General features: G+C 37.5%; 1 protein-coding gene across 2 annotated transcripts in view; it reads right to left on the reverse strand.

The window, feature by feature from the left end:
- The window catches only part of REL (REL proto-oncogene, NF-kB subunit), a 22,306-nt gene extending 2,299 nt beyond the window's left edge, over positions 1 to 20,007 (reverse strand). For both annotated transcript variants that reach the window (XM_014589238.2, XM_014589237.2), the window contains exons 1-8: positions 19,867 to 20,007; positions 17,029 to 17,177; positions 11,096 to 11,187; positions 4,026 to 4,166; positions 2,596 to 2,700; positions 2,277 to 2,489; positions 1,031 to 1,099; positions 838 to 906 (exon numbers count right to left, since the gene is read on the reverse strand). In XM_014589238.2, the coding sequence (XP_014444724.1) occupies positions 838 to 906; positions 1,031 to 1,099; positions 2,277 to 2,489; positions 2,596 to 2,700; positions 4,026 to 4,166; positions 11,096 to 11,187; positions 17,029 to 17,177; positions 19,867 to 19,959 (931 nt within the window). In that variant the 5' untranslated portion in view covers positions 19,960 to 20,007. The remainder of the gene's footprint in view (positions 1 to 837; positions 907 to 1,030; positions 1,100 to 2,276; positions 2,490 to 2,595; positions 2,701 to 4,025; positions 4,167 to 11,095; positions 11,188 to 17,028; positions 17,178 to 19,866) is intronic.
- Positions 20,008 to 21,531: the final 1,524 nt, after the last annotated feature.

Here is a 21,531-nt window from a genome sequence, read left to right on the forward strand (position 1 = left end):
TGCTGGAGAGAGAGAGACAGTGAGAGGGAAAGTGAAAAATCACCCTGTGGGAGATGGGCCACACCACAATCCCTTCTCCTTCATTCTCCTCTCAGGATCTTGGGTACACACACACATGCACCTCAGCCTGAGTTTCAAGCCACTGGGTCCAGGACTGGAACTGTGGTTGGCCTTGTGGGAGTCCAGCCATATAATCGGTACACCATCTGCTGCCCCCAAAATGTAATTTCTTAAAAAATAAACTCTCAAAATAGTCCATTTCCAACACAACTTTCAAAAACTGAGCTCAATTCATCCAATACTTAAAGCATAAAAAAATTTATAGGAGAGGGACGGAGCCAGCAAGTGGCATGGTAGTTAAGGGCACTGGACTCCAACATGGCCAATCATGGTTTGAGTCCAAGACCTGGCAGCTTGCTTTCTCACTTCCTCTCTCATTCTCTCTCTCTCTGGTCAAATTTAAATAAATAAATAAATGAAAGAAGGAAGTTAAATAAAATAATTCTTTAACAAATTAAAAATTTATAGAAGAGGGAACTATCAAGCAATTTTTCTTAAAAATGAAATCCCACTATATTATGCAAACAAAGCACTATTTTTTTCTGATCACAAGAAATATTCTTTTTTTAAAAAAGAATTATTCTATTTAACTTTATTTATTTATTTTAATTTGACCAGAGAGGGACAGAGAGAAAGAGAGAGAAAGTGAGAGAGTAAGCCACCAGGTCTGGGACTTGAACTTTGGTCGACTATGTGGAAGTCCAGCACCCTTAACCTCTACACCACCTGCCTGCCCCCATGATCACAAGGAATATTCTAAAGGTTTTGATAAAATACCTTTTTTGATGAATCTTCCTTCACCAATAGATCCTAGGGAATCAGGTCTTGATCTCTCAGGGAAATTAACTGTTATGATAAAAGGTTTTCCATGATTAAATGTAATTTGACAAAACAGTTAAAATTTGAAAAACAAAATAAAGCAAATAAAACAAAATCTATTTTAATATGAATCAATACAAAATATTCTTACCACAATCCTGCAACAGTTTCTGGAAAAGTAGAGTTGTTTTTTGTTTCTTTGATTTATTGCCATAAGTATCTGATTAGAAAGAAAGCAGGAAGGCAGATGAGCCATCAGAGGGCTATGCGTCCTCTCCACTAATAACAAACAGCTGCTTTACTTATATACAGTCAATGCTTAATATTCATCGTGTTTTTTCCTTATAAAACCTATAAGTCAAAAATGTCAACTAAATGCAGTAAGGTCTAATAAGGTAAAAACCAAAATAGAGACCACTCTCTAAGTGGCACATTTTGCATCTATAAAAAAGGAGCAATAAAGAAAAAAAAAAAGGACCCTCAAGATAAAACAAATGTTAGAGGCCATTAGGTGGATTGGTGGTTAAGGTACTGGGAACTTCCACATGACCGATTGTGGTTCAAGTCCCAGACCTGGCAGCTTACTTTTCTCTTCCTCTCTCTCTCTGATCAAATTTTTAAAAGTAATAACAAATGAAATTAAGTAAATAAATAATTCTTTTTTTGGGGGGGGGAGGTTTTTGCTATAGGGCGCATGTGCTTGCTAGAAAGACAGGGAGAGACAGAGAGAAAAAAAGCAAGAAACCACCCCTCCAGGGGGGATGGCCAAGCCACAATCCCTTCTCCTCTCGGGATCTTGGGCACAAACGCATATGCGCCTGGTGTGAGTTTAAGCCATCGGGTCTGGGACTCAAACCACGGTTGACTACATGGAAGCCCAGCGACATAGCCATTATGCCATCTGCTGGCCCCAATAAATAATAAAAAAAAGAAAAATAAAGAAAAATAAATTGATAGTTTACATACTCTGAAATAAAGAAAAAAAACTCGGGAACCAGCAGTTAGTGTAATGGCTATGTTGCTGGACTCCCACGTAGTCAACCGCAGTTCGCGTCCGGACCTGGTGGCTTAAAACTCACGCTGGGCGTGTGTGCATGCGTGCCCAGGATCCCGAGAGGAGAATGGAGGAGAAGGGATTGCGGCGTGACCATCCCCTCTGGGGGGGTGATTTCTCGCTTTCTGTCTCTATGTCTCTGTCTGTCTGGTGAGGGCACGTACCCTATAGCGAAAACCTCTCAAAAAAAAAAATAATAAAATAAGTAAAGAAAGAAAGAAAAAAACTCTAGGAAAGGAAACATATTAAGAATATACTACTATATTCAAATGTACCTTACAAGAAAATGCTAGCAGGGCTGACTTCAAGAAATACATTAATCTTTACTACCAAAGTGCCTTACCTTTTTCATCTGGCAGATACCTAAAATCCATAGATTCACTAACTTCCTGGTCAGAGGGTCTCCGGAGCTGCATTTTTACTGTTACTGGTTCAGTGATAGCTTTGCAATATGGTGGAGTCTTGAAAACAATGGCTACTTGACGGTGCACATCAGCTTGTGAAAAGATACCTTTTGCTTCCCAATCATTTAACACAAAACGAACTTCTATGTCATCTAGTGAAGAACAAAGAAATAACAGAAACAGAAAAACAAAGTAAAATTAATCTATTAATTTAAAATAGATCCTGTATCCAATGGAACAAAGAGAACACATAAATACCTTTCTGAACTTTGTCACAAAGTAGAAATATTTCATCTCCTCCTCTGACACTCCCACAATTCTTGTTTACACGACAAATCCTTAGTTCTGCGGTATTTGGAGCACCTAAATATAAAGGATTTTTTTTTCATGGGTTAATACCTTAGAAATATATTTTATTCCTTTTTGAAGGGGAAAATTTGAGAAAAACCATTTACAGAATAGGTAAAAGTTTTAGTGTACAGGTAAAAGACACTAAATACATTAATCATCCACATCTTCCTTTTCTAACTGCTTTGCATGTCACGGGTTAGAGCCTAGTATCTTCATTTCTAGGCAATGATATCTTTTCTAATTCTAAATTCGGATTCTTCCAATCCATCCTACACACTATCACCAGCTCAATCTTCTTAAATTATGACCATATCCTATGGTAATGCAATATCCATGTCTTCTATTATCTGGACAATATGATTACAATAATTCTCCCTGGCATGTAATGCTCTCCATGATGAGGATATTCTGATCTAGCTTTATAACCCTGTGTCCTGCTACCCTTATCCATGCAATACAGGTAGTTATACACAACTCATGGATGTATATATATGTATACATAAAAACACAGAATATCTTTGGAGAGTAGTTTAATAATCTTTTATGATGATAAATATCTGAATCTTTTGACCTAGCTTTTACCAACATTTCTACTTCTGGAAAGTTACACTAAAAAAAAAAAAAATCTGCCCAAGATACACACATATGTTATATTTATTACAATACAATTTGCTAGGGTAAAAAAGAAAACTTTGAGACACAAGTAACATGTCTGTAATAGGGTAATAATTTAATAAAATTATGATCTGGCCAAATAATGAAATATGCAGCTACTGAAAGGAAAAGAGGTTCAAAATTTATGTTGCTGGGGGCCAGTAGCTGGAGTGGTGGTTATTGTGTTGGCTTCCCACAAGGCCTACTGTGGTTCAATTCTTGGACCCAGTGGCTTGAAAATCACACCAGGCACATGTGTGGGCGTGCCCAAAAGCCTAAGAAGAGAATGGAGGAGAGAAGATTGCGGTGTAGCAATTCCCCCTGGAGCGTAGTTTCTCACTTTCCCTCTTTTCTTGGCAAGTGCACATGCCTTATGGCAAAAATATTTAAAAAAAATAATTATTATTTTGCTAAGAGAAAAAATAAGGTAACTTCTACTTTGTGAATGACAGTAATGATAATGTATTTATATATATGTGAAAAAGAAAATGATGAAATATGAACCTGAGGACAGCGATTATCTCTGCAGGATTATGGGAGATTTACTCTCTGAAATATATTTCTGTAATGGTAGAATTGTTCTTAATGAACATATTCTTTTTCTAATTACCAAAATCCTTTAAAAATTAAAATATTAAGAAAACCAAGTTATAACTATATATACAAGAAAATAAAGTACTTACGGTTGTCATAAATTGGGTTAGAGATGACAGGAGGAAGAGCAGTTGTCAAATTACCATGCTCATCCAGGAGGAAAACTTGAAAACATAGTCTCACCACATTGAGGTCACAATCTTCAATATCAAGCAGCTGTTGTTCAGGGACTGAATAATACATTTTTCTTAAGAATGCAGAAGAGTCACATACAACTAATATCCTGCTAGGTCCTCCTCCCTGCCCACTAATCTAATAACCTTGACAAGCATTCAGATCTGTACTAACAAAAATAGATGTACACAATCTCAAGCATGTCTTTTGTCATTATCATTAAGTAATCACTATCTTAACAATATCTGAAAAATTACAGCCATTTTCATGAAGTAACTACCCCAGTCACTGGAGTTCCCGAGCAGAATCCCAAACTGATATCATTAACAAATCTATTGTTTAAAAAATGGCTGTGGTGCCAGCTGGTGGCCTGGTGGTTAAGGCACATAGCTGCTGACTACATGATTTGAGTACTGATTTGATAGCTTGAAAAACACACCTGGTGCATGTGTATGCATGTCCAAAATTCTGAAAGAAGAGATGGAGAAGAGACTGAGGAATGACCATATTCACTCCCATACCATGGGTTTTCTCTCTTCCCCACCCCCACTGGCAAGTGCCCAGGCCTCTACCAAATTTTTTTAAAAAAAGGTTGCTGGATATATACAATAGGGATTAGGCATTCATTAATTAATTCAACAAATATGTACTCTATTTCTTGTTTTCTGTCTCTCTAGTGAGTACACATGACCTATAGCAAAAAATCTCTCAAAAAGAAAATTGAGGGGCCAGCAGGTGGCGTGGTAGCTAAGGGCTGGACTTCCACATGGTCTATTGGAGTTAGAATCCTGGACCTGGTGGCTTGCTTTCTCATTTTCTCTCTCTCTCTCTCTCTCTCTTCCTCTCCTTCTCTGGCTCTGTTCCTCCTCTCTGGTCAAATTAAAATAAATAAATGTATAAAGTTAAATAAAATAATTTTAAAAGAATTATTTATTTAATTCCATTTGTTATCATTATTTTTTAATTTGAACAGAGAGACAGAGAGAGAAAGAAAGGGAAAGCAAGAAAGCAAGCTGCCATGTCCAGGACTCAAACAGTTGTCGGCCATGTGGAAATCCAGCCCCTTTAACCACCATGCCACCTGCTGGCCCAAAACAATTCTTTTTTTCTGGGGGGGGGAGAGGTTTTTGCTATAGGGCGCGAGCACTTGCCAGAAATACAGAGAGAGACAGAGAGAGAAAAAGCAAGAAATCACCCCCCAGGGAGATGGCCACGCCGCAATCCCTTCTCCTCCTTTTCTCCTCTCGGGATCTTGGGCACTCACGCACACCACCCAGCGTGAGTTTAAGCCACCGGATTCGGCGCGGTAGGCTACATGGGAACCCAGTGACCTAGCCCTTATGTTAACTGCTGGTCCCCAAAATAATTATTTAAAAAAAATTGAACTCTAGGGACCCACAGGTGGTATGGCAGTTAAGGTGTTGTACTCCCACATGGAGTTGTTCAAGTCCTAGGCCTGGCAACTTGCTTTCTCTCTCTCTGGTCAATTTAAAATAATATAACAACAACAACGAATGGAATTAAGTAAAATTAATTCTTTAAAAAAATTAAAATTGAACCGTATTAAAAAAATTTACATGCTATAAATAAAAATGACAGGGGCTGGCAGGTGGCATGGTGGTTAAAGGTGCTAGACCCCCACATGGCCAACCGTGGTTCGAGTCCTGGACCTGGTGGTTTGTTCTCTCCCTTTCCCTCTCTTTCTCTGTCTCTCTCTGATCAAACTGGAAAATAATAATAATAAATAAAATATTTTTTAAGTTATTTAAAAATAAATAAATAAATAAAAATAAAAATGACATATGCAGGAACATCCACTAAAATTTAGCTCAACATTAGGGATGAGATACCAAAAATATACTACATGATGTGAGATAGCTAGTTTTCATAAGACACTTTATGTTCAAATTAAGTTTGCTTCAAAAAAATTAAAATCCAGGGCCAACAGGTGGCATGATGGTTAAGGTATCTGGACTCCAACATGGCTGACCATGGTTCGAGTCCCAGACTTGGCAGCTTGCCTTCTCACTTTCCTTCTCTCTCTGGTCAACTTCAATAAAATAAATTAATTAATAAAATAATGACAATGAATAAAATAAAATAACTCTTAAAAAATCAAAATCCAATAGCAGGAAAATTTTGCAGTTCTGAAAAAATATATAAAAACCCATGACAATGGGGTTGAGACGTGGCACGGTGTCAAGGCAATGGACTCCCACATTGGCTGACTACAATCCAAATCCTGGACTGGAGGCTTGAAAAATCACACTGGGCGCTTATGTATGCCTGCCCAAAATCCCAAGGGGGGAATAAAGGAGAAGGGATTACAGCGTGGTCATCACACTGGAGGATTATTTTTCATCCTCTCAATATCTCTCCCCCTCTCTCTCTGTGAGCACACGTGCCCTATGGCAAAAACAAAAACAAAACTCCTGACAAAATATAGTATAATGACAGTTTATAAATTGATATCTGAAAAAAAAGCCCAGTTATAAAACAAAATATTATTGCCTTTCAGAAAATAAAGTACACTGTACCATTAAATCACAACAAACATATGGGGTTGAATGGTGACACAGCGGTAAAACACAACATTCTGTGAGGCTGATCCATGTGGGAAGGTTCTGGGTTTGTGTCCAGAGACACTTCTCTCTCTTGCTCATACTAAATAAATAAATAAGTAAGTAAGTAAGTAAGTAAATAAATAATAAAGCTATATTTTTAAAAAGTGAAATACTAATTAAATAATCTGTATATTGGTGGGGAGGGGAGGGTGGGTTATAAGTCAGAGGGCACATGCACTCACCAGAGACAGAAACAAAGAGAAAAAAGGAAAAAGTATCTCACAGTGGAGTGTGGTCATGCCTAATCCCTTCTGACTCATTTCTCTATCTTGTTGGGATTTGGGGCACTCATACTCATCTGGAGTGTTTTCCGAGCCACCAGGGCCAGGATTCAAACTGCTTAGCTAGCCATGATCTAGCTCCCTTAATTACTAGGCTACAAAACTGGCCCATAACATGAAACTTTTATTTTATAAAATATTAAAATTTGAGGGGCCAGCAGGTGGTGTGGTAGTTAAGGTGCTGAACTCCCACATGAGTGACTGTGCTTTGAATCCTGGATCAGGTGACTTGAAAATCATGCCGAGCATGTGTGTGTGTACCCCACCCCTCAAAACCCTGAAAGGAGCACAGACGAGACTGGATTATGGTATGGCCATTCCCCTTGGGGAATGATTTCTCACATTCCCTCTCTCTGTCTCTCAGGCAAGTGCACATGATCTATGGCAAAAACCTAAAAAATAAATAAATAAAATTTGAAATCCTAAATTTGAAAACAGTTAAACCTCAATTCCTTAGTCTTAGGCAATAACTAACAAAATCAACAAATATCATTTTTATTTAATGACACTATCTTAGTAGCTATCATGACTTATAAAATTATGCCAGTATCAGCATTCTTTTTTTAAAGAATTATTTAATTTTACTTATTTATTTACTTATTTGTTTATTTTAATTTTATCACAAAGAGATACCAAGAGAGAGAGAGAGAGGGAAAGTGAGAAAGCAAGCCACCAGGTCTGAGACTTGAACCATAGTCAGCCATGTGGGAGTCCAATACCTCAACCACCATGCCACCTGCCAGTCCCAGTATCAGCACTTTAAAATTTATATCAGGAAGAATCTACAAGTACACATTTGTACAACTAGAAGTTCAAAATGTTATAATACTAACCCCTTTATCATAGCATCATAGTCTACTGGCACCATTATATAGGCAATAGCAGGTTTAACGCTTCAAAATCAATTTTACAGCATTATAAATTTAGAATTCAAGATATCAGTGCCTGTCAATTTCAAAGGGCAATCAGGACACTCCCACGCACAATCAGTAGTTAGGTACTAATGAAGCATACATGTCTACTCAGCAACAGGAGGAGAGGGAGGACGTTGAGAGGAAGAATAAACACTGGAATGGAAACCAAGGATAACACTATGGCTTTTGAGCCATGGTCAAGAATTTGAACTCTGCAAGTAGTTCGGGTTCTCAAAGTGTGGTCCAGAGAATATCTGCAACAGAATCATCTAGATAGGACAAAGATTTTTAAAAGGAGGGAGGGAAGAAACAGAGTATTAATAGAAAGAAATGAAAAAGAATGGAATAGAGAGTATATATATGTATGTATTGGGCTAAGAAATTTTCTTTTTCATTTTATTTAATTTTATTTATCCATTTATTCATCTTAATTTGACCAGAGAGGGAGGGACAGAAGAAGGGAGAAAGGAAGAAAGACAAAAAGAGAGAGAGAGAGAGAGAGAGCAAGCAAGCAAGCAAGCAAGAAAGCCTCCAGGCCCAGGACTTGAACCGTTGTGTGGGAGTCCAGTGCCCTTAACCTCCATGCTACCTGCCAGCCCAAGAAAATTTCTTACCTTGAGTAATAGCCAAAGTTAAACACTGAGCTAGATTGGTGCTAAGATACAGATTCCTAGGCCACATACTAGACATTTCGATCAGCAGAAGCGTGCCCTGGAATCTACTTTTTAAACATATATTAAGGGATTCTTACACATGTTCAAATTGAGAAACACTGCAGAATTGATTTGGAGCAACTAAAGGTAGAGGAGGAGAATTCTGAAACGATCACATTTTAGGATCTTTTTTGGATGTATAGTACATAACCTGCTTGGATAGAGATAAAAAACAAAGGCAGATGTTTAAAGGTTATTAGCAAGGGTCCAGGTTAAAAATGATGGACATTATGTTTACATTCCTAAAATGACAATTCTCCATTTATCCATCCTGTGGGGACTTTGGATATACATATACATGCATTGGGCATGTCTTTAAAGCCACCAAGGCTGGGATTTGAACATGTTCAACCATGTGGAATCCAGCTCTCATAACCACTAAGTTACGGTACTGGCCAAGGATATCTTAGATATGACAAGAAAAATCTATTCTTTGAAAATTATATAGGCATTTCATTCCTGAGTTATGATATTTACGAAGCTGCAGAAGACTACAGTAAATGGAGACCACAGTAAATATAGGGTGCCAGCATCTAGCTTAGGAGTCCTTTATCTATCTGACCAACACAGTGTGCTTATAAGTACCAGGTACCGTATCAAACACAAGTATAAGTGCCTAAAAAAATCCCCTCCTCAAGAAGATCCACTAAACAGGAAGTATAAACCATAAATACTATGGAAATATTTTAGGTGGCTTCTACAATTTCTATACTTCTTCTGCAATGGAATTAAGTTTCACTGTAGAAATGTCCTTAAGTTAAATGCATTCCAATACCTTATAACCACAGGGTCTATTCAACATTCAGGAAGAGGAGTGCATATTCTCTGCAGGAAGTGGCATTAAAGACAGGTGCATTCAAGGAGAATTAGAACACTCTGAGAAGGCTTTCTTATAGGAAACAATGACTGGGAGGGGACCAGCAGGTGAATTAATGGTTATATCACTGGACTCCCATGTAGTCAACCACAGTTCGAGTCCCGGACTCAGTGGCTTAAAATGCATGCCAGGCACGTGTGTGTGTGTGTGTGTGTGTGTGTGTGCCCAGATCCCTAGGAGAGAGTGGAGAAGGGACTGTGACTTGGCCATCCCCCCTGGGGGTGTGATTTCTCACTTTTTATCTTTCCGGTGAGTGCATGCACCCTATAAAAACAAAAAAAAAAAAAAAAAAAAAAAAAAAATCTCCTTTAAAAAACAACCAAAGAAACAAAAAATGACTAGGTCAGCTCTGTAGTACAACAGTTAAGTGCTATACATAGGGATTCAGATTCCATATGTTCAAATCCTGGCCCTAGAGGCTTGAAAAAAACTCTGGAGGGACCAGCCAGTGGCATGGTGGTTAAGGCAGTTGGATTCCAGAGGGTCAACTGAGCAGTTTGAGCCCCAGATCCAGTGGCTTGAAACACATGCCAGGAGTGTGTGAGTGAGTGAGTGAATGTGTCTATGTATGCCCAAAATCCCAAGGAGAAAATGGAGAAAGGATTGTGGTGTGGCCATTATCCTAGGGGGTTCTTTCTCTCTCCCCCTTTCCTTCATTCCCCCGCCCCCCCGCCCCCGGCAAGCACACGTACTCTACAGCAAATTAAAAAAAAAAAAAAATGGGACCAGCAGGTGGCATGGTGGCTAAGGTGCTAGACATTCCCACATGGCCGACCGCACGGTTCGAGCCCTGGGCCTGGTGGCTTACTTTCTCAGTTTCCCTCTCTTTATCTCTGTCTGTGTCTTTCTCTGCTCAAATGAAGAATAAATGAATAAATAAATGAAGTTAAATAAAAAAGTAATTATTCAAAAAAAAAACCATGCTGGTATGTGTGTATGCATGCCTAAAATCTTTATGGGAGGGGAAACAGGAAAAAGGACTATGCCATGACCAGGCCCAATTGATACCAGAAAGCCTTGTCTGTATAAGATTATTTTAAAAATATACTTCGGTCCTCATATAAACACAGAACTTAAAATAACTTTTTTTTTTTTTTTAAGGTTTTTGCTACAGGGTGTGTACACTCACTGGAGAGAGACAGAGAGAGACAGTGAGAGGGAAAGTTAAAAACCTCTCAGGGAAGATAGTACTTATAGGCATTTAATTCCTGAGTTATAATATTTAAGGAGCTACATAAGACTTTAGATTGGAGATTACAGTTAAGTATAGGATGCCAGCAATCCCTTCTCTGCAATCCTTTTTCCTCTATTCTCCTCCTGGAATTTTGGGTGCACACACACACACCACATACACACACACACACACACACACGTGCCCAATGTGATTTGTAAGCCATCAGATCTGGGACTCAAACCACAATTGGCCATATGGGAATCTAGTGCCTTAACCACTCTACAACCTGCTGACCCCTAAAATAACTTTTAAAACACAGATAAAAGACATAAATAGAAATTACTTACTTACACGGTAGGTCAATATCCAAGTAATAAATGTTATTATGTCAAATGTATTTACCTTTGAAAGGATTAATTCCTGCCCTTATTCTTGAAATAACAGCTTCTTTTACTTCTTTTTTCTTTACGCATCGAATACCCAAGTTTTGAAAACTAGAATAAAAAATAGAACTTTCAGAACTGTATTATATTAAGCACAAGGAATACTGCAGAAATCAAGCATAGACCCAACACTGAAAAGTCTGCATGCTATCAGATGGAGATACTAAAGAATGGAATGTATTTCTACTACCTATAAGGGTATAAAAGTGGGATTGGGAGCCAGACAGTAACGCAGCAGTAAAACATGTTCTATGAAGCTGACCCAATGGGAAGGTTCCAGTTTCACATTCAGAGACCTCCCTGAGTACACAAGGTATCCAGGTGCCCATTATTCAGGGCTAGCTGAGGGTGGGTGGCATGTGGTTTCTAACCTCAATGGGGTGCCATCTCTCTCTGTCTCCCAAAGTCATGAAATAAATAAACTTAAAAAAAAAAAGGGTGGGGGGAATGGGATAGGCCCCAGCCTTGGTGGTATACTGAACTTCAGTGCCAGAAGCCACATGGGACCACTGAGAGTTCAGATCCCAGGGTGACCTGAAACATGCTGGGAGTGCATGTGGTCCAGACCCTGAAGAGCCAGAGTCCCGGGGAAGGAGACTACAGTGTGAGAAGTCCTTGTTGCGGGTTCCTATTTCTCTCCTTGTCCCCTCTCTAATGAAAGAAATACACTTAAAAAAGTGGGGTTATATTTCTAAGAAAACTTAAATACACACACACACACATAATTATTTTTATATACAGTATTTTACAATTTTATCTTACTAACATGCCTATGTCAAATATACCAAAGGAAATAAAGAATAATAGAGAAGTAACACCTAGAATCTAGAATTCATCTTCCAGATTCATTATCAAATCAATAAAATCTGTATATTTGATAATGTAAGGCAGAAGCTGTAAAGAATGTCTCAGGCATACTTTGTAAGAGTATTGCCTACATTAAAAATTTTTTTGTATAGGTCACCAACATCTAAAAATCAGGGAACTGTGTAGCAATTTCTGGGTTATCTTGAACATACTGAAGGTTTGGCAATACTAGGCTGGCATGGAAACAGCTGGCTGAGACCGAGCATCTACAGCCCTATCTACGCAGGGCTCTCCAGCCTGCTACCGTGCCTGCTAGTGACCCTCTCCCTGACCCACTTTGCTCACTTATGCTGCCTGCCTAGTCCCATAGACATTTCATTTTTGAGCCCTGACTTCAATGTTAGTAGCAGTAGACTATGTTTTGTGCCATACTATATGAAGTTATAATAATTATTCACCATAAGAGAGTACTGAAGTTTTTTTTTTTTATTAGAAAGTGGTTTAAATACTAACAAAAGTTTCAAAATATCATTTATGGAAAACTTCTCAACAGCTACAAATATTACTGATTTGCATATGTGTAGTGCAGATGAAGGTGGGGGGAACTCCCCCACCACCGCCTGTCATATTCGTTCCCACATGGAAAAACCATGACATCATTGAAGTTGGGTGGGTGTGAATAAGGAAGCAAAACTCAATTATAATAACATTACTATTTGTTCAAACTTCACAACGCACTTGCAACTGTAGTCTGCCTTGTTTGCCTCTCTTCACGTTAATGCTACTAAGTTCTTGCTCTTCACATTCATCACACTTGGGATTTTGATATTTCCTTTCTCTACCTCCAATAACTAGAAAATATCAAATTCTTAATCTCTCTTGAAATACTACAATTACAGTCCTTTTCCTCAAAAACATGCCACTTCTTTGAAAGATCCTTAGGTTGGCCCTTACTTTTTCTTTGAAAACAGATTTCTATATTTATACACTACCTGGTTTTGTTTCATCTGGATAATTCTACTTGACTGCTATTCACAAAATAGGTGAAGTAGTGGGGATTTTTTGAAATTTGGACATGAAGAAACACCAAGTAATTATTTGAATCAATTATTCATTCACTCATGCACCTATATCCATTTAATTAGATTTGGGGTTCCAGTTATGTAGTGAAAAATCCTGGAAAGTAACAGGTTATACAATCCCTTCCCAAATGGAGCTTACGTCTAGTACAAGGGTTGGCAAAACTATAACCCATGGACCAAATCAAGCATGCTGCTTGTTTTTGTAAATAAAATTTTATTGGAACAAAACCAAACTGATTTTTCAAGGTTTATGGCTGCTTTCATGTTGTAAGAGCAGAAATGAGTAGTTAACAAGAGATCAAATGGCCTGCAATGGCTAATATTTACTATCTAGCCCTTAACAGAAAAAGTGTGCTAACTTCTGGTGTATTGAAACAGATAAATACTAAATATATAATCTCACACACAACAAAGTGCTAAACTAATGACAGGTTTAGATTTTATGAAGAAGAGATATACATGATGTTATGGGACCTTATGGTGGGAGAGAGTCGATCAATTCAATCAGGAAGGACAGACAGGCTTCCTATAGGAAGTAATCCTTAATATGACTGGAAAGAATGGGGAAGAGGAGAGGAAAGACTTTCAGGCCAAGGTAACCAATCATACAAAGGCCACTATAGAAAAGCACTGTCGGCAGCAAAAAATCAAAGAAAGGCTTTTCTGACTAGAGTGTAGAAATCAAGGGAAGCACAGTAGTAAAGGGCTAGAAATACAGGCAGGCTACGTGGGCCTTGTAGATCATATAAGGAATGCTGTACTTACTCCAAGAGCCAATAAAGTCATCAAAATGTTTGGGGGGCAGGGGAGGCATGACTTAAATTTGATTTATATATTAAAAGATCACTCTGGCTAAAGTGGAGAAAGATTGAGGGCAAGAGGTACTAAAAGAGTTTATATAAGACCAGTCATGGTGCTCTTCTACCAGCTCAATTTAGACTATAGCAGTAGTGTGGTAGTGACGAATGTCACTGAATGGACAGACTCAAGAGCTATTTAGGAGGTACTCAGTAGTGGATTCACTGTGTACACCTATGTGATGGGTGTCAGGGATAACAATTATGTTTAGTGCTTTCCCTTACAGCAACCGTTACAACAAAATACACTATAAGAAGACCAATTCTGAGAGGAAAGGGGTATGATAACCCCTTATGGTTTGGGGCATAATCTGTTTGAATTATTACTGAGACAACTGAGACAATCAAGAAGGCAATTAGACTAAATCTCATTCTCCAGAGAGAAACTGGGGATTTTCGAGAAAAATTAATGACTTAAGGGCTGGGAAAAGGAAAGTACAAGTCTTGAACACTTTGTTTTGTCTGAAAATAAAGAAGTGCTCAAAGAAAATATGGGAACAGGGGCAAGCAGATGGCATAGTGGTTATGTCACTGGACTCCCACATGGCTGATCATGGTTTGAGTCCCAGAATTGGTGGCTTGAAACTCATGCCAGGTGTGCATGTGTGTGCATCCATGATCCTGGGGGGAGTATGGAGAAGGGATTGCAGTCATGGTTATCCCCCGGGGGGTGATTTCTCACTTTCCCTCTCACTGTCACTGTCTCTCTCTCTCTGATGAGTACATATGCTCTAAGGCAAAAATCTCTCAAAAATAAAAGTTAAAGAAAAGATAGGAACATATCATAAAGACACAGGAGATTTTGAAAGCCCCTTCAAGGGTCTTAGGTCGATTTGAAAATCAAAATAATACCAATAATGGACTATAACACATTAAATATAAGAATTCACAAGTCCATAGCAATATATTCTAAATGGGAAAGAAGAAGGGAAAGTTGTTTAGTACAGAATGCTACTTAATATCACCAATAGAAAAAAACAGTATTACATGTCTCCCAGAGGTGTATCCTGAGAATGATATAACATCATCTCTGTAGGTTTCCTGCCCAAAATGCTTCATGTTAAATATTATTCATGTTAAATATTATTGATGGTAAATATAATGCTAATACAATGTGTGGTCCTTTACATGATCTTTGAGAATAGCCATAACGGCATTACTGGGTTAATAACAATTCAAAATTTTACCTTTAATTTTAGGTGACCAAAAAAGTTAAATGCCTACAATTAAGAAAGAAGGAAGAAGAATATCCAGTAAAGTATAAAATAAAAAGAAGTCTGTTCTCAAAGAAATCAAGGAATGAAAATGTTTCACAAAAGGAGTGGTCAACAGTGTAAAATGCTATTGGAGGTCAAGTGATATAGGCAGGAAATACTTCTTGCCAAATACATATTCCTAGGTACTTTGTGTTATTACTTTAGGAGGAACATTTCAAAGGTATTTTTTCTAAATGGTTATTAGTAATATATAAGGTGATTAATTCTGTTATAATTAGTTATATTTTATCCCCAAAGCAATATATTATCATTATAAAAGTTAATTATGAAATAAATATAAGTTAAAAGAAAAGCATAAAATCCTAAAATCCTATCTACCCAGAGACAACTACTATTATTACTTTAGTACATGTATAGGAATAAGCTTTTTAAAACAAAAATAAGATTCTTCTTCATATGTTCTATTTTCTTTGGTTGTTGTTGTTTTTAAATTTAACTTTATTTATTCATTTTAATTTGACCAGAGAGGGACAGAGTGAGAGTGAGAGTGAGAAGGAGAGAGAAAGAGAAAGTGAGAAAGCCAGCCGCCAGGTCCAGGACTTGAACTGCGGTTGGCCATGTGGGAGTCTAACACCCTTAATCACCATACCACCTGCCAGCCCCCACATATTCTGTTTTAAAGCCCATTTTATTTATCTAACATACTGAATATCTTTACTTACCAACAGACATATTTACAACACTATTTTTAAGGCTATACAAGAGTATACTGCACAGATATATTAGTTTATTTAACTTAGTCCTTTATGATATGAATTGCTTCTAACTTTTAGCCAATACAAACAAAGCTGCAATAAACATTACAGCTAAATGTTTGAACATGCTTAATTCCTGAGGTTCAATTCTTAGAAGTAGAATTGTTGGCTTAAAAAGGTATTCATACTTTTAGGATTTTGCTACTTAGTTGTTGAACTGCCTACCAGAAAGATTTTTATTAATTCATGTTCTCATAACATGAAGAATAAGCCCAATTTCTGGCAGTTTCATCAAGATGAAGGTTTACTTTTTTTTTTAGATTTTTGCTAAAGTGCATGTGTGCTTGCCGGGGAGACAGAGAAAGGGAAAGTGAGAAAATACCCTCCAAGGGGGATGTCCATGCCACAGTCCCTTGTCTTCCTTCCTCTTCTTAGGATTTTGGGCGTGCATGCAGACTCATCTGGCATGAATCTCTAGCTTCCGGGTCTGGGACTCAAACCACGGTCAGCCACATAGGAATCCAGTGCTTACCCACCATGCTACATGCCAGCCCCCATAATATGTATTTTTTAAATTTTGGAACTTCTATTGTATATTAATTAATAATCTTCCCCTTTCTGAGTAATAATTCTAGAGTTTTCCATTTGATTTGCTCATATCTATCAGTCTTTAAGTTAACTATAAATAGAAAGTGTAAAATGTTTTTCATTAATTACTCTAAGAAAGAAAAATAATAGCATAAAATAAGCTTACATTTACTTTCAGTAACAATAAAGAAGAATTCCTGGTTCAGCTACTGTAGTGTATCAGGTAGGCTGAATCTGCATGGGAGGCCAGGGTTTGATTCTTAGCCTACTCTAAAAGCTGGATGCAGTCGCTTGTGCCTGTATTCCCATCTGCTTGGGAGGCAGAGGCAAGAGGATTGCAGCTTATTGACACCCTGTCTAACAAAATAGTATTCTTGGTAACCATCATGAGCTGGATCTACTAATGAAGAGTAAAAGGTAGTTCTAATGCAAATGGTGAGAAAATTTAAATGCATACTATATATAGTAAATAGAAATAGAAGGACAAATTTATTTATTCTGCTAGAATGTAACAGATGATCCTGGACAGGAAACAGAGCATGCCATGCTTATCCTATTCCTGATGATGCCCATGACTTGTACTTACAACAAAGGTCTGTGTTCTTGTACAAATTCTGCTTCATAGTAGCCATCTCTGCAATCTTTTCCAACTAAATCATGAGGATGAGGTTTATATGGGTCATTCTTTGTTACTAATGTAATTCTCACTTTTCCTTTTCCATAATAGTTTGCAATCTGAAAAAAGGGGAAATTAAACATATGATCCAAAAATATACTCCTCAAGAACTTATCTCCTAAATTAGAGTACAACTTATATAATGTAGTTAGCACTGGATAAAGTCCAACTGACTTTAACTGCAGTTAAGATAAAACTTTCCAGAGAACACCAGTAGGAAAGAACTCACCTCTTAGTTCCCTGACATATTACATTCTGCCCTAATTTTAATTGGTAATATCATCTGATTTGGCTTATTTTCCTTTTAAAACATGTAAAATTAAACCAAATTTTATCATAGCACATAAATATTTATTTTAAGTCACTGAATGCCTGCTCACAGATGCACCGTTATATCATAAACACCCCTTGCAAGTAAGCCACACTGGAAGACACAGTAAAGAAATAAGATTGTCTTACTTAATATGTGACATTTCATTTTGCAAAAGTATTTGATAATTGGTTAAAGTATAACCCAACTGTTCACTGCACAGTCGAGGTTGAGTGTAACAAGATCTAAGTGTCACACAGAAAGTACATCTGAAGCACTGAGAATAGAGGAGAATTTAGGGTGGGAGAGGAAGGAGAACACTCAGAGATGGGGATAAAATAACATTTAGTTCAGAAGCTAGCAAATTTGTAAGAATAAAGCAGGAAGTAGAAAAGCCAGTATATTATAAAGGAGTGAAGTGGTTTCTTTATAAGAGAATAGGTGGCTTCCCAAGTAGAGGACACTAAAATTCATAATTTTTTTTGAGATGTTTTTGCTATAGGGTGCATGCACTCGCCAGACAGACAGAGAGAGACAGAGAGACAGAAGGCGAGAAATCACCCCACAGGGGGATGGTCACGCCGCAATCCCTTCTCCTCCATTCTTCTCTCGGGGCGTGAGTTTAAGCCACCGGGTCTGGGACTCAAACTGCGGTCGACTACATGGGAGTCCAGCAACATAGCCATACGCTAACTGCTGGTCCCTATAAATTTTAATTTAAACATAGTTTGAACCATACCAGTAAGTATTTATTGGTTTACTGGATGAGAGAGAAGGTAATGACTCAAAGGAATAAAATAAGCTAATGTAGAAATCAAGCTGTAAAGTGTTTAGAAACTCTTGGAATGGTAAGGATACAGAGCTTAGAAATATTTTAGAGATGTATAGATTTAAGTTACATTGTGAAGAAGTTAAAAATGACCCAAAGGATTGGAAAAACAGTATTTTCTTATTTCCTTTTTTGTTAGCATCTCACCCTAATTAACATTTAATAAAGGGACTTAGATAACCCAAAACTATATTGCTGCCAAAAAGTGATAAAAATAGTAATTTGGAATTCAATACATAATTTGCCAGTGGCTTATTCTGTAATTTAGTAAATCTTTTTAAGTTCAATCAAATACATTTTGTAAATAATCTGGTTTACAAAGCAGTGAATTCAGATCTCTTAATGAAAGATTAAGTACCATTTTTGGGGGCCAGTGGGTGGCTTGGTGGTTAAGGGCACTGGACTCCCACACGGCTGACCATGGTTTGAGTCCGAACCTGGCGGCTTGCTTTCTCTCTTTCTCTCTCTCTCTTTCTCTCTCTCTCTCACTCACTCACTCTGCCTCTGTCCCTCTCTGGTCAAATTAAAATAAGTAAGTAAAATAAAGTTTAAAAAAAAAAAGATTAAGTACCATTTTTCAAAATCTACTTTGCCATTAAAGTTTTTAATTGGGGTTTAAAGGATAAAAAATTCATAAAAGTCAAATGAAGTATAGTTATAAAATATAAATATGGTAAAATTATTTTTTTTGGAGAGTGTTTTTTTTTTTTTAATTTATTTTTTTGCTATAGGGCGTATGTGCTCCCCAGACAGAGACAGAAAGCAAGAAATCACCCCGCAGGGGGGATGGCCATGCTGCAATCCCTTCTCCTCCATTCTCCTCTCGGGATCTTGGGCACGCACGCATGCACGCACACGCACCTGGCATGAGTTTTAAGCCATTGGGTCCGGGACTCGAACCGTGGTGGACTACGTGGGAGTCCAGTGACATAGCCATTATGCTAACTGCTGGTCCCTAAATATGGTAAATTTAATAAGTACATTTACTTAAGTCATTTTCAATCAAAAACTACTTTCAAAATGTATGCTAATATAAAAATACTGTATTTGGAAAGTTGTAGTATTTCAATTTAGCCAATGATCCTGAGGATCAGAGAAAGGTAATAAAGGTAAGAAAAAAAAGGAAAAAAAAAAATTCTTCTTTTCCATGGCCCCTAAACAAGTGATAGCAGGAAGACTTTTGAGTTCTCAAATCTGTGTTTAATCTACAGAATAGTTTTGCTCACTTCTGTAAGCAGGGAACAGTTCCTCATTAACTTGTGTTCCATGAAAAGAATCACGATCCAAAAGCTGCGCAGGCTCACTAAGCACTGTGAGTCACTCTGCTCAGATAAATCCACAATATGTAACTATCTGCAGTGGAGAAGACTCCATATTTTACTTAAGAAATTTCTCTAGGGATCTATCTAATAAAAATCAATTGAAAAGAAAAAACAGGGGAAAAGAGTATGTAATTGACTTAAACTGTTGCTTTAATATATTGGGTTGTCTGAAAAGTCCTGACACATTTTGCACAGAAAAATATATGATGACTTTTCTGATGATCCAATAATTGCAGTAGCTAAAATATGAAGCAACTAAATGAGGCAGACAAAGGAGGGTCCATTACCTGGATAGATGGATATGTTCGGTTGTTTTCTGTGCTGTGCTCCCCAGGAATGCTACCTGCTGATCGTCCTTCACATTTGTATCTAAAACGCATTCCCCTCTGTCTGGGTTGTTCGATTATCTCTATGTATGGGTTATAACTACCTGAAAGTTAAAAAAAAAAAAAAAGTGTGGGCAGTCAGATTAGAATGGCAATAATTATTTTATTTTTTAAAAACAGCAGTCTAAAATGAAAATTTTCCCTCCTCCCAACATTACTAACAAGGTTGAAATGTAATTATCCAAGACCAGGTAATTGAGAGACACCTTTTCTTCCCATTCAAATTGCGCTCCTAGATAGTGTTAACATAAGTCATCCAAATCATATTGACTGGTTAGCATTTACTACTTAATATCTATGGCTAATGCTACTATGAAGTTCTGAGATAACCACTTCAGAGATATCCACTTCGCATGTAAGACCAAGCAGAAGAAAGTTTCCCTAATACTAGAAGGGGAAGAAGCTTGTATTCAGAAGTACAGTATTATTCTCCGAAAGTGAGTGAAATGCATTTAACTGCATGATTTTTTTAAAAAGAATTATTTATTCAATTTTATTTATTCATCGATTCATTTTAATGTGACCAGAGAGAGAGACACAGAGAGAGGGGGTAAAAGTGAGAAAGCAAGCCACCAGATCCAGAACTCAAAACTGGTCAGTCATGTGGGAGTGTCTAGGGCCTTAACCGCCACACCACCTGCTGGCTCCTAACTGCATGATTTTTACATGAGACTCTTAGTGTACAAAAAGACAACTTGTTGAAAATAAAAATGTACTTAAATTATTTGCAGAAGCTAATGTAAGATTTTATATTTCCATTGGAATATTAAAGAATTATACATAGTATATCAAAACAAACCTCAGAAGGAACTTTAGTCTCAACAGAATTTTTGGTCCCATCTAAACCTTTTCTAAAGTCTAAGACACAATAAAGGGAAAAGAAAATACTAATTTACTTTCTATAACAAATGTAATTCAGGGATCAGCAGATGGCATAATGGCTATGTCGCTGGACTCCCACGTAGTTGACTACGGTTCAAGTCCCAGACCCGGTCGGTGGCTTAAATTCATGCTAGGCGCATGTGAGTACATGCCCAAGATCCCGAGAGGTGAATGGAGGAGAAGGGATTGCCATGTGGCCATCCCCCTGTGAGGGGTGATTTCTCGCTTTCTGTCCCTCTGTCTCTGTTTTTCTGGCAAGCACATGTGCCCTATAGCAAAAACCTCTCAAACAAAAACAAAAACAAATATAAGTCAAAACATGTGCCCTTAGAATGACTACTAATACATGTAACAATGTGGGTGATTCTCAATTTTGCTGAGAGAAGCCAGACCCAAAGAGCAAAAACTGTGATTCTATTTTTCTGAAACTCAAGAACATGTAAAATAATCTATAATGAAAGAAAGCAGATTACTGGTTGCCTAAAAATAGTGATGTAAGGGATGAGAAAGTTTGAAGGATGATGGATGAATATGTTAATTACCTTGATTGTGGGAATGACTTCAAGGTTGCATACATACATATGTCAAAACATACCGAACTGCACATTTTTTTTTCTTTTTCTTTTTTTTTGGAGAGGTTTTTTCACTATAGGGTGCGTGCGCTCGCCAGACAGAGAGAGACAT

This window comes from Tupaia chinensis, unplaced genomic scaffold, assembly GCF_000334495.1.
Source record: "Tupaia chinensis unplaced genomic scaffold, TupChi_1.0 Scaffold000341_1, whole genome shotgun sequence".
Taxonomy (NCBI): Eukaryota; Metazoa; Chordata; class Mammalia; order Scandentia; family Tupaiidae; genus Tupaia; species Tupaia belangeri.